This window comes from Phascolarctos cinereus, unplaced genomic scaffold (genome assembly GCF_003287225.1).
Source record: "Phascolarctos cinereus isolate Bilbo 61053 unplaced genomic scaffold, phaCin_HiC Scaffold_4;HRSCAF=312, whole genome shotgun sequence".
Lineage (NCBI taxonomy): Eukaryota > Metazoa > Chordata > Mammalia > Diprotodontia > Phascolarctidae > Phascolarctos > Phascolarctos cinereus.
The window spans coordinates 256,213,254-256,231,028 of record NW_027555847.1 but is presented as its reverse complement, the minus strand read 5'-3'; the positions used below and the strand labels follow the sequence as shown (position 1 = coordinate 256,231,028).

General features: G+C 37.4%; 1 protein-coding gene across 1 annotated transcript; it reads left to right on the top strand.

The window, feature by feature from the left end:
• The first annotated feature begins 302 nt into the window (after positions 1–302).
• Positions 303–16,673, top strand: LOC144456664 (protein FAM240B-like). Its single transcript, XM_078151930.1, has 2 exons — positions 303–445; positions 16,034–16,673. The coding sequence occupies exons 1-2, from the start codon at positions 303–305 to the stop codon at positions 16,122–16,124; spliced, it is 234 nt and encodes a 77-aa protein (XP_078008056.1). The 3' UTR covers positions 16,125–16,673.
• Positions 16,674–17,775: the final 1,102 nt, after the last annotated feature.

Here is a 17,775-nt window from a genome sequence, read left to right as displayed (position 1 = left end):
ATTTCTGTGTCACTTGATTCTTTCTAGAACAGGTTCTGTCCAACTATCAGAAGCAAACCTATTTTGTATCTTACCGTTCTTGCCTGCTCCATTTGTTTCAATGGTGGGTGTTAGTGATGATCTGAAGGTGGCTTTTTTTTTTTTTTTGCATATAACAAGCCTACCTCCTTCCTATGGGGGCCAAAAATACAACTTGTCCTGCCTCTTTCAAACAAGCTGCATTTCCCATGACAGGAAAGGGGGAGGTTGAATCTGCTGAAACAATTACACAGTGGTAGCTTGGTTTTTTCTTTTTTCAGGAAATGAATAATCAATATATACGAAGGGAAGTCTTCTGCTGTGAAACCTGTCATGATCTTAAAAGCTTCTGGGAAAAAGAAATTGGCAAACAAACTTGTTATCGGGAATTGGAGGAAGATCGTCAGGGAAGAAGTGCCCTGACAAAGTATGTGGTTTCCTTTTTTTAAAAAAATATATTTCTATTGATGGCTTCTATTTCTTACATCATCATAGTCCTTCTCCCAGTGTCCTTCTCCCTCTCCCTTCCAGACAGCTGTCCCATAGCAAAAGATAGTACTTTTCTGAAGAGAAAAAAAACCAACTCAAGGGGCAGCTAAATGGTGCAGTAGAGAACCAGCCCAGGAGTCAGGAAGACCTGAGTTCAAATTCGGACTCAGACACTTGACACTGACTGGCAGTGTGACCCTAGGCAAGTCACTTGACCCAGATTGACGCACCAAAAAGCAAAAAGAAAAAAGAAATCAACACAAATGATGTGTATAGTGGAAAAAAAGTCTGAAAACATAGGTAATGTGTAACACCTGTAGACCTCCCACCTACACAAAGGAGTGGGTTGAAGAATGTCTTTTCATATCCCTTAATTTGAGTCCTGTTTGATCTTTATAATTTGGCCACATTTGCTTTTGATTTTTTGGTGTGTGGTCCCCATACTTTTCCATTTACATTGTTGTTAATTATTGTATATATATCCTTTTCTGGGTTTTCCTTACTTTCATTCCTCCTCAGTAACTGTAGATTTTTCCTTGTTTCTCTGTTAGCATTACATATATGATTTCTTATAGCACAGTAATATTCTGTTACATTCATGTGCCACAATTTGTTTACCCTTGTCTCAAACAAGAGCATCTATTTTTTTCCAATTCTTTGTTATCTCAAAAATTTATACTATAATTATTTTTATATTTATGGGGACTTTCTTCTTATTGATGTCTTCATTGGGTTATAAGCCTAGTTATGGAGTATGCTTTAAAGGGTATGGTTATTTTAGTCACCTTTTTGCATACTTCTAAACTGCTTTCCAAAGTAGTTCTGCCATCTCACAGCTCTACCAGCAGTATATCAGCGTGACTATCATTCCTCAACCCCTTTGCCATTGAACATCATTGTCATTTTTGCCATCTTTGACAATTTGTAGAGTGTAAGTTTTGATTTTCATTTCTCTATTATAAATGATTTGGAACATTCTTTAACATGGTGGTGAATACTTTGCAATTCTTCCTTTGAGAACTTCATGTCTTTTGAACATTTATATATTGAGGCCATATGTATATACATAAATATGTCTGTGTGTATATGTATATGTGTATAAATGTACATATAGACATATATGTACATATATACTTTTTATACCTTGGATACTAAACCTTTATCAGAGAAATTTAATATAAAGATTTTTTTTCCCAATGACCACTTCCCTTCTTATCCTAGGTGCATTAATTTTGTCTGCATAGAAGCTTTTCAGTTTCATATGATCAATCAATCAACATATATTAAGAGCTTATTGAGTGCCAGGCACAGTGCTAAGTGCTAGAGATACAGAAAGGGGGAAGTGACAGTCCCTGCCCTCAAGGAGCTTACAACATGCAAACAAATATACAAAGCAAACTATATGTATGTGTGTGTGTGTGTGTGTGTGTGTGTGTGTGTGTGTGTGTATGTATGATAAAGAGGAGATAATTAACAGAGGGAAAGCACTGAAATTAAGAGTGGTTGGGGAAAGCTTCCTATACAAGGTAAGATTTTAGTTGTGATTTAAAGGAAGCCAGGGATGTCAGTAGTCAGAGCAGAGGACAGAGAGCATTTCAGACATGAGGGACAGCCAGAGAAAATGCCTGGGGTGAAGAGATGAAGTGTCTTGTTTGTGGACCAGCCAGGATGTCAGAGTCCCTGGATCAAAGAGCACCTAAGGAGGAGGAAAGTATAAGAAGCCTGGAAAGGTAGGAGAGAGCTAGGTTAAGACAGGCTTTGAATGCCAAACAATGCACTTTGTATTTACTCCTGAGGCAAAAGGGAACCACAGAGATTATTGAGTAGGGTGTTGACAAGATTGGATCCATGCTTTTCATCATCAAAGTTATCTATTTTGTCTTTTATAATTTCCTCTATCTCTTGTTTAATTAAAAATACATCTCCTATCCAAACTGTAAGAGGTATATAATACATCTCTTCTAATTTTTTTTACAGTCTGATCATCAATGTTAAGGTTGCATATCAGTTTAGAATGTATTGTGGGGTTTTTCTTTCTTTTTTTTAAATTTATTTATTTACTTTTAGTTTTCAACATTCACTTACATATGATTTTGAGTTCCAGATTTTCTTCCCATCTCTCCCCTCCCCCCTACCCCAAGACAGCATGCAATTTTATATAGGCTCTACGTATACATTCATATTGAACCTATTTTCACATTAGTCATGTTGTAAAGAAGAATTAAAACCAATGGGAGAAGCCACAAGAAAGAACAAAAAAAAAAGGGAAAAAAAGAGCAAATAATATGTTTTGATTTGCATTCAGACTCCATAGTTCTTTTTCTGGATGTGGACATCATTTTCCATCATGAGTCCTTTGGAGTTGTCTTGAATCCTTGCATTACTAAGAAGAGATGAGTCTATCAAAGTTAGTCATCACACAATGTGGTCATTCCTGTGTACAACGTTCCCTTGGTTCTGCTGACTTCACTGTGCATTAGTTCAAGTCTTTCCAGGTTTCTCTGAAGTCTGTCTGCTCATCATTTCTTATAGCACAATACTATTCCATTACAATCATATACCACAACTTGTTCAGCCATTTCCTCAACTGATGGGCATCCCCTCAATTTCCAATTCTTTGCCGCCACAGAAAGAACTGCTATAAATATTGCTGTATATGTGGGTCCTTTTCCCATTTGTATGATCTCTTTGGGACACAGCCCTAGAAGTGCTATTGCTGGTTCATTTTTTCTGTTTTTTAAAGCAAAATTTTACCTGAGAATATGTATTTCAGAGGGAGAGAGGTAGAGAACCGCCTTTTTATTATCATCCTTATGTAAATCACATATAAATTGGGCCATGGCCCCTGACCTGACAAACTATGTTTACCTCTGGGTCCTTTATCAGTAATAATCTCTGTGGCATATTTTGTTTCCACATATGTCTACTTTGAAAATATCAGGATGTCTTGTGCAGCCACCATGCTTTCCACTTGGAACATCATGAATTGGCTTGTCCTTCTCTAAGAACATTCACTTTTCCTGCAAGCACTCAGATAGCAGATAAAATACATACTTTATTTGATCCAATAACAAAAACACAGACAAATCTCTACCCAAGTCCATTGTCAGGAATTCTCCTTCCTTTTCTTCAACAGGTCCTCCTCCTGGTAAATCACAAACCAATGAAATGATGGGTACATATAGTTCCTGGTTGAATCAAACTTTCTTTACCTTTGGGGTAGTACAAATGGCTTAACTTACAGACATATCCTATGCTCAGTTAAAACTGTGCATCTTGATCTCATAAAGAGGATCATAGCTCTAGAGACTGAAGGAAGGTATCTTAAAGGCTATCTTTGTTGTTCAGTTGTTTTTTCAGTCCTGTCTGACTCTTCATTACCCCATTTAGAGTATTCTTGGCAAAGATACTAAAGTAGTTTGCCATTTCCTTCTCCAGATCATTTTACAGATGAGGAAATTGAGGCAAACAAGATCAAGTGACTTGCTCAGGGGCATACAATTAGTAAGTGTCCGAGGCCAGATTTGAAGTCAGACTCAAAATGAGTCTTCCTTACTCCAGACCCAGGGCTCTATCCACTGCTCCACCTAGCTGCCCCAGAGGCTGTTTAGTGTCCTTCATTTTACAACTGTGGAAACTGAGGTTCAGACCTCAGCCTAAGGGACTCAGGAAAGTTCAGAAAGGCCGTATCAGAAGCAGAATTTGAAACCAGGTTTCATGACTCCAAGGCTAACGCTTTTCTTACTGTGCTCCACAGCTATGTCTTTCCTTCTAAATCTCTCTCTGGCACTGGCACTTAGATGCATGTGGTTCCCAGGTAAAGTTCAATAGATATTCCCTGTTAAGCCCAAAGTCCTTGTGCGTATTTTCCATTCTCAGTTTCTCTCTGTGATTTAAAGACTACATTTCAAGGGTCAGCTCAAGTAGGTGAACCCCGTCATTACTGAGCTATCAATTCTGCGATCTCCTCTGCTACTGTGACTTTGAAGCTGTGATCAGTAAGGAGCCAACACATCTGTAGTTCTAAGTGCAGACAAGATCGGTTTCTCTCCCTGTTGCCTTATCTAGTCTTTTAATCTACATAAGAACACTGTTGCTACTTGACTTTCTGTTCACTAAGACTAGTATTTGTTAACCTTGAGGTAAACGTAATGATGGTATATTTGGTCAACATTTCTATTATGTTCCTCTGTAACTTGGACTGAAAACATTAAATTGTTCACATAAATTTGACTCAGGGTATAGCTTTATGGTCTCCAGTTAGGTGGTAGAGTGGAAAGAGGGCTGGGCTGCACCCAGGAAGACCTGAGTTCAAATGTGACCTCAGACATGTCCTAGCTCTGTGACCCTGGGCAAGTCACTTAATCTCTTTCTGACTCAGTTTCCTCAACTTTAAAATGGGGATGATAATGGCACCTACCTCCTAGAGTCGTGAGGATCAAGTGAGATAATAATTGTAAAGTGTTTGGCACAGCCTGCATGTTTGATAAATGTTTATTTCCTTTCTTCCTTCCTTCCAAAACAAGAAAAAGAGACAACATCTATTTTAAATCTTAGAGGGGAAAATTACCTTCTACCCAGAGAATTGTTGAGTCATCATATAGTAATTAATCAACCAATTGACCAATAAGTCAACAAGTATTTATTAAGCATTTAGTATGTGCCAAGTGCGCGGTAAAGTGTTGAGGATATAAGGGAAGGCAAACACAGTTCCTGCCCTCGAGGAGCTCAGGGAAATGACATGCAAACAACTATGTACAAATAAGCATTTATTAAGCACCTACTGTGTGCTAGACACTGTGTTGTGTCATACAAATACATTATACTTTCAATCTTGCACCAATGTTGCTGAAAATAAGATGTGCTTTAGTAAGTTAGGTTCTGAGAACCTTAAGAAAAGTTAAAAGAAACAAGGGGAGACATATGAAGTGCTAAAGGGTGAAAATGCAGAGTGGAAAGAACAAATGGTCAGTGAGTACAACGGTAGAAATAATGTCAACATGGGGAGACGATAAAGCTATAAGTAAAACTGTCAGTGTTAGTACCATAATGCCAAAGTTAAAGGACACTTTCCAATCTTTGTCAGGCAAGAACAAACACTGAAAAAGTTGCTTTGGTTTGGAAACCAATTTGAACCAAACTGATATTTCCTTTGAGTTAAATATTTGCTGTGTAAAAAAAAAAAAACACTTCCGTTCAAATATGACCTTTCTAAAAGGATTGTTGTCTTGTATAATGGCCTTATATTTTAAAGACTTTCATAAGCCAGTGGGCCCCTCTCACAGTCATTTTTTAATGACAGTCCCCCTGCCATACACACACTACTTTTACATTTCACCCTTGATTTCCAAATAAATGTATGCCATAACTGTGCACAAGGGCAGAGGTGTCAAACTTACCCCCTCTTATCAGTAAGCACCTCAGCAAAACTCCCTGGTGCAGGCTGAAACAAATTAAAATGTAATTGGGAAATGTTTAACAAAATAAATACAATTCAATACAGGGGCTGCTAGGTGGTGCAGTGAATAGAGCACCAGCCCTGGAGTCAGGGAGACCTGAGTTCAAATATAGTCTCAGACCAGACACTTGACACTTACTAGCTCTGTGACCCTGGGCAAGTCACTTAACCCCAATTGCCTCCCAAAAAAAAATAAAAATAAGAATTCAATACAATATAGATGTTAATTTGTAGTTTTCTAAGCAAATGTACAGCCCACAGGGATCCATTTCTATTTAGTTTAACAGCACTGCATAGGGGGAAGAGAAACTTGGGAATATACCCGACCACTGTCCAGTAATGTCTACTACTACAGTTATGCCTTCCACATCATGACTCCCCTCCGTGGTTTAGATATATGTCAGATCAGCACAAGAAATTAAGTGGGAACTTTGGGGGAATATTGCAGAAGCCACAGATGACGCAGAGCCTATAACCAAATACTTAACCCAAATTTTACAATAAGGTACTGCAAACATCCCATAAAAGAAAAAGAAAAAAATTCAGGATCCTTATCTGGTGTGAAAGGAGGGCCAAAAAATTTTACAGGATTTTCAAGATCATGGGGATGCCGTGCCCCTAACCCCTGCAATGTGGAAGGGATAACTGTACTTCTCTCTGCCCTTTGTGGGTGTGGCCAAAGAGGCACTCAGGAATCACTACATCTGTTCTTTAGCCAGTTAGCAAAGGGTTTAAAGAGTACATTAAGGGCCCCTTCCCACTAGAATGGTAAGAAAAATCTTAGTGTTTTCTTAGTAACTTCCAGTTACTCTATGCCTTGCTGATAACACAACCAAACAACCAGTGTTAGCATCTGTTACTCCCCCTCAGCCTGGGCTAACATAGCAATATATTCCATCAAAAACTAGAGAGAATAAAAACAAAGTGAAAACAAGACTTTTATCACAGAGCTACTAATTAGCACACATCTACTGGCTCATTGTCTAAATGAAATTAAACAAAGTCTAAACTCAGTTTAGCAGTCCTGCATTCTACAGGCTACTGAGACTCACAGCTGTCAGGTGCATCATTACGACCACACTCGTAAGTAAAGGCAGAGCCAGTGAGAATTCTGCCAGGCCTATAAAAAATAACTGTTTGATCACAAAAATACTAATTAGCACAAGCCTGCTGGCCCATTGTCTGAACAAAATCAGTCCAGGCCTAAAGCAAATCATTAAACAAGTGCAAATTAATAGCACACATAGAAAAATAGATTTAGAGCTGGAAGTCATCAGTCATTTGTTCCAAACCCTTTCTTTTTACCAACAAGGAAACTGAGGCTTAAAAATCTCAATTCCTCTGACTGCAAATCTAGAATATGTTCCACTGTACCACACTGTAGTTTAAGCAAAGTTAGGTTGTGAGATCAAAACTCAGCAAGAAATGAATGACTCAATCCATGTCTTGTCTGTCTTTTTAAACTAGGAAGGCCAGATTTTTGTTGTTCAGTCATGTATGACTCTTCCTGACCCAAAGCACACCAGGCCCTTCTATCCTCCACTATCTCTTTAAGTCTGACCAAGTTCATCTTCATTGTTTCCATGACACTATCTATCCATCTCATCTTCTGCTGTTCCCTTTTCCTTTTGCCTTCTGGCAATCTTTCTGGCACCAAGGTCTTTCCAATGAGTCTCATCTTCTTACTATGTGGCTAAAGTATTTAAGTTTCAGCTTCAGTATTTGACCTTCAAGTGAATAGTCTGCATTAATTTCCTTAAGTATTGACTGATTTGACCTCCTTTCTGTCCAAGGAACCCTCAAAAGCCTTCTTCAGCACCACCAATTTGAAAGCATTGATTCTGAGGCACTCAGCTTTCTTATAGTACAGCTCTCACAGCCATACATTGCTATTGGGAAACCATAGGTTTGACTATATGGAGCTTCGTTGGCAAGGTGATGTCTCTGCTTTTATGTATGCTGTCCAGATTTGCCATAGCTTTTCTTCCAAGGAGCAAGTGTCTTTAATTTTATGGCTGCAGTCACCATTTGCAGTGATCTTTGAGCCCAAGAATATAAAATCTGATATTGCTCTCATTTCTTTTCCCTCTATTTGCCAGGAAGTGATGGGACCAGTTGCCAAGACCTTATTTGTTGTTGTTTTTTTTTAATTATTAACCTTCAAGCCAGCTTTTACACCCTCCTCTTTTACCCTCAGCAAGAAGTTTCTTAATTCCTATTATCCTTCTGCTACCAGAGTGGTATCACTTGTATATTTGACATTGTTGATATACCCAGGGTGTGGGGAACCTGCAGGCTCAAGACCACATGTGGCCCTCTAGGTCCTCAAGTATGGCTCTTTGACTGAATCCAAACTTCTTAGTACAAATCTGCCACAAGCGCCTGTGTCCACAGCCATGGTCTGATGCTGGCGGAGTGTAAATAGAGAAAGAATCACGGGCCAGGTGGGAGCAGTGAAGAACAAACTCCCGTTTATTGATCTGAGGGCTCAGGCTTATATGGTACTGGATCAAGCAATAGTAACATTATTTTCCATGAAAAGTACAAACCTAATTAAGTGATTTCCTTATTTCCCTGTACCTTGTCTGTCACTTTCTTTCCTGCGTCCTGTCCTGTACCCTATCCGTTTCCTCCCTTCCTGCATTCTGTTCTCAAGAGATGCAACAGGGGGGTGGTGAGCCCACATACTGAGTTTACACAGCCGGGCTTAGTACAAAGTACAGGTAAGACCTGAGCCAGCCTAAGCCCTCTGACTCCCCTAAGCAGGCCCTCAACACAAATCCCCTTAATAAAAAGGATTTGTTCTGTAAAACTTGGGACGCAGTCAAAAGCCACATCCAAGGACCTAGAACGCCACATGTGGTCTTGAGGCCACAGGTTCCCCACTCCTGGATACCCTAAGAAGGCTAGTTAAGTTTACAATATAAATTTTTCACTGGAAATACTAAAATTCTCTTTAAAATGTTAGTTAGAAAGGGAACCTCAGCTAACTGTTGATTTAAATGTTTAGATTAATCATATTTTAAGAGTGACAAATATAGATTTAAGGTGTTTTATTGATGATTTTTTTTGTTTTTCAATCTGTATAACTTCCCCAAAATTATATCATTCCCAGAATCTTCACTTGCAACAAAGAGAAAGACGAACAAATCAACACATAAAACCTGTCGGACAGGGTATGCAACATTCTGTATTCATAGTCCACAATCTCACTATGAAGAAGAGAGAAATTTCATAATCAGTCTTCAGAAATCAAGATCCTACATTACTACATTATTCTCAACCCCTGATGTCTTTTTTTTCTTTTACATTATTTTGATCATTGTGTATCATCTCATGATTCTGCTTTGCAAACTAACAGAGTGAGTTTTAGCCAACAACAACATATATCATAATGGATTCAGGACTTGGATTCCTAACCTAATTCTTTTGCTTCTTGTCCAACCTTAAGCAAACCTCTTAAATTCTCTGAGTCTCTCTTATGTAAAATGAGCATTTAACTAAATAAGAAAGACTTCCAGCTACTGATCTTATTCAGGTTGTTTTTTTTTTTCTAGTTTTGTTTTGGGGGGGCAGAGAGGGGAGAATCTGTGACTTCTAAGATGTAGAAGGATCTTGCTCTGCTGATGGAGTTAATTTATAATCTTAGAGAGTTGCCTAGGGCCCTAAAAGGTTAAGTGATAATATAGTTAGCATGCATCAGAGGCATATCTTGAAAGCTAAGTCCTCTGACTCGAAGACAGACTTGCTCCCCTCTACAGCAGGTTGCCACTCAAGCTGAGTAAACATGGCTAGTTAATTCATAGAATACAAACACTATGCTCAATAGGCCAAAAAGTCAACAGTCTAATCAGCTTTTCTATGACCATAGAATCCATTTCTCCCTCCAGCCAATATCCTGACAAGCCCAGACTGACAGTTATCAATCAATTAATTAATAAACATTTATTAAATGGCTACTATGTGCCAGGCACTGTGCTAAGGGCTGGGGTTACAAAAAAAAAAAGCAAAAGACAGTTCTTGACCTCAAGACACTTACAATCTAATGATTTAATTACAGAGTGGACCAACCATGTTAATATGGTGTATCAACAATGTAGGGAAAACACAAACAGAAGTGAGGACATCAAATAGTATCATCTTTGTACTTTATTTATGCAATTGCTTAGTTGGTATTAAAACATGAAAGCTCAGAAAGTCAGAAATGTCAGCTCTGAGTTTGGGCTAACAACTCCACAAATACAATTGTCCAGGTAAGCCTCAAACTTAATAAGGATAGTTTTGCACAAAATTATTAAACAGACTAAATCCAATGCCTTTCCAAATCAAAGCCAAAGCAAGAAAAAGCAAACATGTTGCCTCCCTTAATCAGTCAGCACAGTCTCTGCTGGTCTCGGGGGGAAAAAATACAAAAATACTCTTTGAGCTTGAAGGATTCACTGAAATTTGGGGGTATTTTCACTGTGTGACCATTCCTTGCATTATTTTAGCTTTCATGATCAAAGTCGGATTCAATAAAGTACATGTAAAGCAGTGTCCTACCAATTCAGGGAACTTCAAAGACTGCTGGAAGCATTAAAATGAGGGAAGATACCCAGCAGGTGGCAGTAGGCAGTCTGCATAATCACAAACCAGATTAATAAGGAATTTGGTGAGTCTATAATATTTAATGAATCTATACTGTTTATCCTTAAATCGCAGCAATAAGTGGGCACTCAAGATCACAGACTGACTCACTATCTATCTATCTATCTATCTATCTATCTATCTATCTATCTATCTATCTATCACCTGTTTTATTAACCATTTAACATGTATAAACTGTGCTACTATTTGTTATTAGGTTCTTATCTTTTCTTAATATGTCACTAATAATGTTTTTGAAGATTGTGCTCCTAACCTCATTTTCCCCATAAGTCCTGTGCTTTTTATTGTGCAGTTCTGCATAGCAGAACTGACTATACAGCTATCCCTTCCACATAGCAGGGGTTAGGGGTATGGAACCCTTGCAATCTGGAAAATCTGTGTCAAAAAAAAAAAAAGGCCATCCCTTAGTACCAGAGAAGAAATCTGAGTTATTATGGCATTAAAAGATAAAATACATGATATTATACAATACTATACATATATTTTATGCATTTCTGGGTTTCTAAACTTTTTCTGTGTCATCTGCTGGCTTTTGTGTGTTGTCTGTGGCTTCTGCAAAACTTCCCAAAAATTTCCATGTAATTTCTTATGTCAACCCAAAATACAGAGAAACCGAGATGGGGAAAGTCTCTATGTGGAGGGGAATAACTGTACTTCCTTGAGGCTTATTAGGAACTCAGTTGTAATTTTCATTATCTGGGCTCAAACTGGGAGTGGAATATAATCCATTTACCTCAGTTTAACAAGGAAAGAGGGCTAAAGACCTTCAAGCTGAAGGGGAAAGAAAGGAGTAAAGCAAAAAGTGAGGCTTAAAAAGACTGGTGTGATGGCCGCCCAAGGGGCCCTTTTCTGCACTTCAGTGATGTTCCACTCTGCTTCCTCTTTGGTTCTCTCCTAAACTACAGCTGTTATAACCTGGAGATAACATCTGCTATTACAAATTTTTCTCTGAAAGACTGCTTTTCCTTCTGCTGCAGCTATCATCTGCTATGATTCCTTTTTCATCTAAGAGAATGTTAGCAGGTTTTTTTGTGAGTTTACTTTAGGCCAACATTCCAGGAGATAATCAATATATTTTCACCTCTTTTATAGGCCAAGTTCTAAGGTACACTAGTCCACACAAAAGTATCACTTAGGTAGCTGTTGAATCTCTTTTATTTATTAATTCATTTGTTTATCTATACCTTTAATAATTTATTCAATCATTTATTTAATTATTATCAACCACTCAATTATCTAGTTAGCCATTTATTTGCTTATCTATCTGTATATATCTATATGTATGTATGTTTGCATATTTTTTTTGTTTCTTTGTTTGTTTGTTTTTACTTTATTCACCACCTCTGACCAACTTTCCATGAGAAGTTATTAAGTCCTACCTTCTATTTTGATTACCTAAGTCACTTACCAGAAACTCAAACCATCCCCCTGGCAGCAAGCGCTGATCATGCGCATTGGCTTTAATAAACCCAAAGAAGGCACTTGACAACCCTGGAAGGTCAGGGGCAGAATGGACTTTTGCCCTTTATTCCTGCCACTATGACAGAGAACCCTATTCCCATTATAATAATTAGTGACCATGAAAAATATGAAGCGGTAGAACCATTTGAACAAAGGAAAAATTGAGAGAAACCCTTAAGACCAGAGATAGAAAAGGGGTATTGGTCACATGCTAGTGATCAGTGATCAGTTTTCAATATCAAAATGGAAAAATTAAAATTAAATATAGAAAGACATAATAACTATTACAGAAAAATACTCATTGGTTAAAAGCAGAGAATAGCATAGATAAATAATGTTCAATAAATAATTACATTTATGATAGTGCTCTCTGGCTGCCATATGCAATTCTACATTTATAAAGCAGCTTGGTGGCTCAGGGAGAGTAGTGGGCCTGGACTTAGGACAACCTGAGTTCAAATCTGACCTCATAACCCTGATCAAGTCACTGCTTTCTACCTCAGTTTCCTCAAGTATAAAATGTGGAAAATAATAGCAACTGCCTCCCTGGAGTGTTGTGAGGATCAAATAAGATAATATTTGTAAAATACCTGACATGTAGTAGGAACTTAATAAATGCAAATTTCCATCTTTCTACACATTCACAAGTCATTCTTATTTGTTAAGCACCTATGTATGCAATCCCTGTATAGTCACAGCTACATGATAAATTTATTCCCTAAAAACATGATGTTAAGTGAAAGTTTGATATTATACAATACTATACATATTGAGTCAATAGCAGGACAGAGCAGGCAAAAATAGTGCTTGTTGCCTACTTGTTAAGTTGCATGAAGAAAGGCATAGGATCTATTACTCTGCTTTACTCTTCCTCAGTCAAACAAGCAGTTGTGTTCAGTAGTACGATGACCATTACAAGGCACCATATTTCAGGGAGAACATTCAAAAACTTGAGTATATCCAGAAGAGAGTGAACAGAATAGTGAGAAGTCTGAATAGAATTTGGCAAGAGGATTGTTTCTATTGAAGTCAATTCAAAAAGCATTTAGTAAGGCACTGTGCTGGGTGAAAAGGATATAAAGACAAGAGACAAAACAGTCTTTACCTCTGGGAATTCACATTATACTGGGAGAGTACACAAATTGCACAGGTAAATAAATGTAAGATATAGACAAAGTAAATATTAATTTCAGAATGGGGTTTGGGAGAGTACTAATAACTGAAAGGATTAAGAAAGGAGCAGCCAGAGAGCAGAGGCTTGAAGGAACCTACATATTTAAAGAGGTGGAGGTAGTTAGCTGAAAAATTATTCCAGAGCACTAATAATTAGAGAAATGCAAATTAAAGCCCCTCTGAGCTTCTACTCATATTCATCAACGGTGGAGTTGGCAAAAAAAAAAAAGGGAAAGTGACAGATATTGGAGATTCTGCAAGAAAACAGGCACATTAATGCATTGTTGGTAGAACTATGAATTGGGCTAGCTATTCTGGAAAATATTTGGAACTATGCCCAAAAGGATTCTAACTGTAATTTATGCCCTTTGACCCAGCAACACCACTGCTATGTCTATACCTCAAAGAAATCAAAGATGCTAAAAAAAAAAAAAGAAATCAAAGAAAAAGCAAAAAAAAATCCATATGTACAAAAATATTTATAGCAGCTCTTTTTGTGGTGGCAAGGAATCAGATTGCTTATCAGTTGGATGAGTAGCTGAACAAAGTGTCATATATGAATGAATTGTAATGCTACTGTGCTGTGAAAAGTCATGAAAGCAACAGTTTCAAAGAAAACTAGAAAGATTTGTTTGAACTGATGCAGAGTGAAGTAAGTAGCACCAGGAGAAGAATTTATATAATAACAACAACACTGTAAAGATGAATAATTTTGAAAGGCTTAAGAACTCTCATCAACACAATGACCAATCGCAGTTCCAGAAGACCAGTGATAATGCATGCTCTCCACCTACTGATAGAGAGGTGAGGAACTGGGGGTACATAATGAGACACATTTTTTTACATGACCAATGGAAGAATTTGTTTTGCTTGATTGTGTATATTTCTTACAAAGACTCTTCTTTTTTTCTAATGGGATGGTAGGGGTATGGGAGGAAGCAAAGCTAGACCTTTCTTCATTGAGGAAAAAAAAAACCTAAATTAAAAAAATAAAACTCTAGGTGGCATCAGCTGAGGAATACCTAAACAAATATTAGTACATGAATGAAATATAACATTAATGTTTCATTAAAATTATGACTACGGAAAAGTCAGAAACATGAGAAGACTTATTTGAACTAATGCAGCATGAAGTAAACAGAACCAGGAATATAATATCAATGTCTACAGCAATGCAAAGAGAGAACAACAACTCAAAAAGAAACTGAAAGCTCTGTAACTATGATGAGATAAGAAAACGTCATCCCTTCTTTATAGAGGTGGGGGACTTGAGTGGAGGGTATTGCGTATACTAGACTCAGCTGATGTGTTGGTTAGCTTTGTTCAATTTCTTTTCATTTTTTTCAATGTTCTTAATTGTTTATACATACCCTTTGACCCAGCCATAACATGGCAACACTTGCTAAGTGGAGCAAGAGGTTTATTTAGAAATGAAATTAATGCAAAGAAAGCTACCAGTGAAAATAAAAAAAGCACTGAAAAATGAGGAGGAGATCAGGAAGAATGTTTATTCTCAAAAAGAATAGATTTATGGAGTACATTCTAGGTGTCTTTCAAAGTATTTGAAGGACTGTCATATTGAAGATGGATGCAACTTATTCTGATTGCCCTTAGAAGGCAGAACTAGAAGAAATGAATAGAAGCTGGAAAGAAGCAGGTTTAGCTCAATGTAACTAAAAACCTCCTAATGATTAGAACCATGCAGAAGTGGAATGGACTTTTCCAGGAGGCAGTGGGTTTCTCCCTTCATTATATTTCTTTATGTAGTATTTATATGATTGCTTTTTTCAGAATTGTATAAAAAAGATTCGTGTTCAGTTGAATTAAGTCAGGTGGTAGGTAACCTCTGTTCCTTCCAACTCATGACACACAAGTTTAATCAAAAAGGAGAAAATAAGGGAGAGAGGTATTTAGTGGAGACTATCAAGAAGTAGCAGAGTAATTAACGTAGCAGTGTAAGAAAATTTGGTAAAAATACCAGTTCACTTTTTCATGTATTTCTTCTTGCTGGCTACTCCCACATCAGTGTTAGGGGCAATATCTTCTATTCTCCATTCCAAGTTTTATAAGATCTGAAGGTCAGCAGAAATATCCTTTCTCTCTCCAGAAGGTCAATTCAGTTTTGAATTAAGGGGATCTTGCTCTCTTTGTAATAGAAAGCCACCTCCTTAATCTGACCCATTGGAAACTTTTCTTTTCTCAGGAACCAAATTACAGAATGGCGATAGTGAGGAATCATTTTTCCAACCCTTCATCTCCCCGTCCACTTAAATTCCCTACATTTAGAAGGTAACTGGATGTCAGATACTAATGATATTGCCAAGGATGACTGCACAGACAGGCTTCTAACAGTTTCAGAATTGTTAGATAAGAGTGTTTGACAAAAGCCTTTTAAGAAGTGAAAACTCTAATCCATTGCTTGCCTGCCCTTTAAAAATGAGCAAACTTTAGATTTATTTTTACCATACCGAATTTGGATAAAAAGAGCTTTTAACTTTTTCTGGAGAAAGTTCTTCAAATGACTTTTTTCCAACAATATTTTTCCTGATAGTCATTCTTCCCTCTTAGTTCCTTCAGTTCTTTGTCCACTAAGATCATGAATGTTAAAAAACAGCAACAACAACAACACATTAACAAGAAAACAACCTAAGTTGTTCATACCATGGTGTCTGAGTGAATATATGGGCCCCATGATAAAACCATGCATGGTCCAAGAGGAGTTTTCTGGACCCTCAGACATCAAGATCAATGTGCTAACTATCTATATGATTTGTTTCCTCTTCTTAGGCTCAGAGATGAGTGGAAGCAGATGTTGGAAAAAAGGTTAAAGATGCTGGACAATCCTGATGAGAATGAAAAGCCCTCCAATGCCAACTGAAAGCCTCCTACATTTGACAAAATAAGGAACAGAAGTTGCTTTTCTTGGGGAATTCAGTGCAAATGCCTGAATTATTTTGATTTACTAAATGGAATGAGTTCTGTTTGTTTTCCCATTTGTGAGGGGATTAGAATGTGAAACCTCTTCTAGTGTTAATGGAAGCTATTAACCAACCCAATATTCTGTGTATACATAACCTCAAATCTATCAAAGAGCTCCAGACTTAACTAATGTAGGCAGTGCTCTGGATTAGCACCATATAAAAGTTTCAAACATCTAGGCACCAGAATTCATTTCCATATAATTATCTCCTCATTTTAAAATCAAAATCCCTTACATTTCAAGAACAACTAGGCACCAATCTTAATGGTAACATCCCTAATAATAGATGATAATTCTGTTTTGCCATTTTTCCTGGAAAATTAGATTCTTGAGATTATCTTTCTTCCTTTTATCTTTCCTCCTTTCTTTCCTTTGTTTAGTGAATACAGGAAAGTACCGACTGCACAAACTATTACAAATTCATTAAAAATGTATCTGGGAAATGAATCGATCTAATTTTCTTTCCTCTATGTTTTTTGGCTCTGCTTCTACAAAAACATATAAAGTGTTTGGGGGCATTCCTTCACAACGTATCCCTGGAAGGCTAAAGCAGTTTTGAGTCACTGTGGGTCAGCAACCACTCAAAGCTATGGCTCACAAGATCTCCTCCCCTATGTATATACTTTTACCAGCCAAACCTAGGCCACATTAGGGCTTTAAAAAAAAAAACATTTAATCAAATATAATAGTAAATGAAGCAAAAACAAAAGATCATATGCACCATGTAAATTGGGCTACGCTCACTCATATACTCAACAGTGGGGAATATGGCATACATATGCAGACAACATAAATAATCAAGGAACACATATTAAAAATCCACTAAAGAACCAATGTGGTCAGGGCACATTTGTGGGCAGCAAATACATTAGGAACTCCTGTGACTATGGCACTCCTGCAGCTACAAATGTTTTGGCTAAAAAGGACATACCTCTGATGCTAGAGTTAACAAAATCATCTGGTGAAGTTATCATGGTGCTCCCTGCTACTGAATGCTAAGTTTCATATTTCCATAGGACATTTTGTTGTCTCTGTTGAGAACAGTACTTCCCTTGTTCATCACATCATCTCCTCTGATTATTTCTATTGTTCTTGTGGTCACCAGACTATTCTCTGTTATCATCTGATGGGGTTCATTTCTTTAGAACTATCTGCTATTCTGTGAGCTCATCCACTAAGTTGCATTATATAGAAAGTCTTCCGTTACAAAATCAGTCTTATAGAGTATTATACAGTTTCTTATAGTGCACAAGCAAGGCTATAAGCTACCACACCTAGCCACAGAACTAACAAAATCTATCAAAATGTCTCAGGCTAATACCATCTATTTTTTTGAAAAAGAGTTTTAGAGGCTTCTACCCCCATATGTACCTTCTGTGTCAGGTGGGCACTGTGGTGCAACTCACTAGTCAATAACTATGATAAATCCCCACCCATAACCTTTTTTCTTGACTCATTACCTTATTAATTTTCATCCTGGACTCTAAGGCATTCAAGGAGTGTGTTCTGATATTTCCTCATAAATTAATAAGAATACACAATTGCTCTC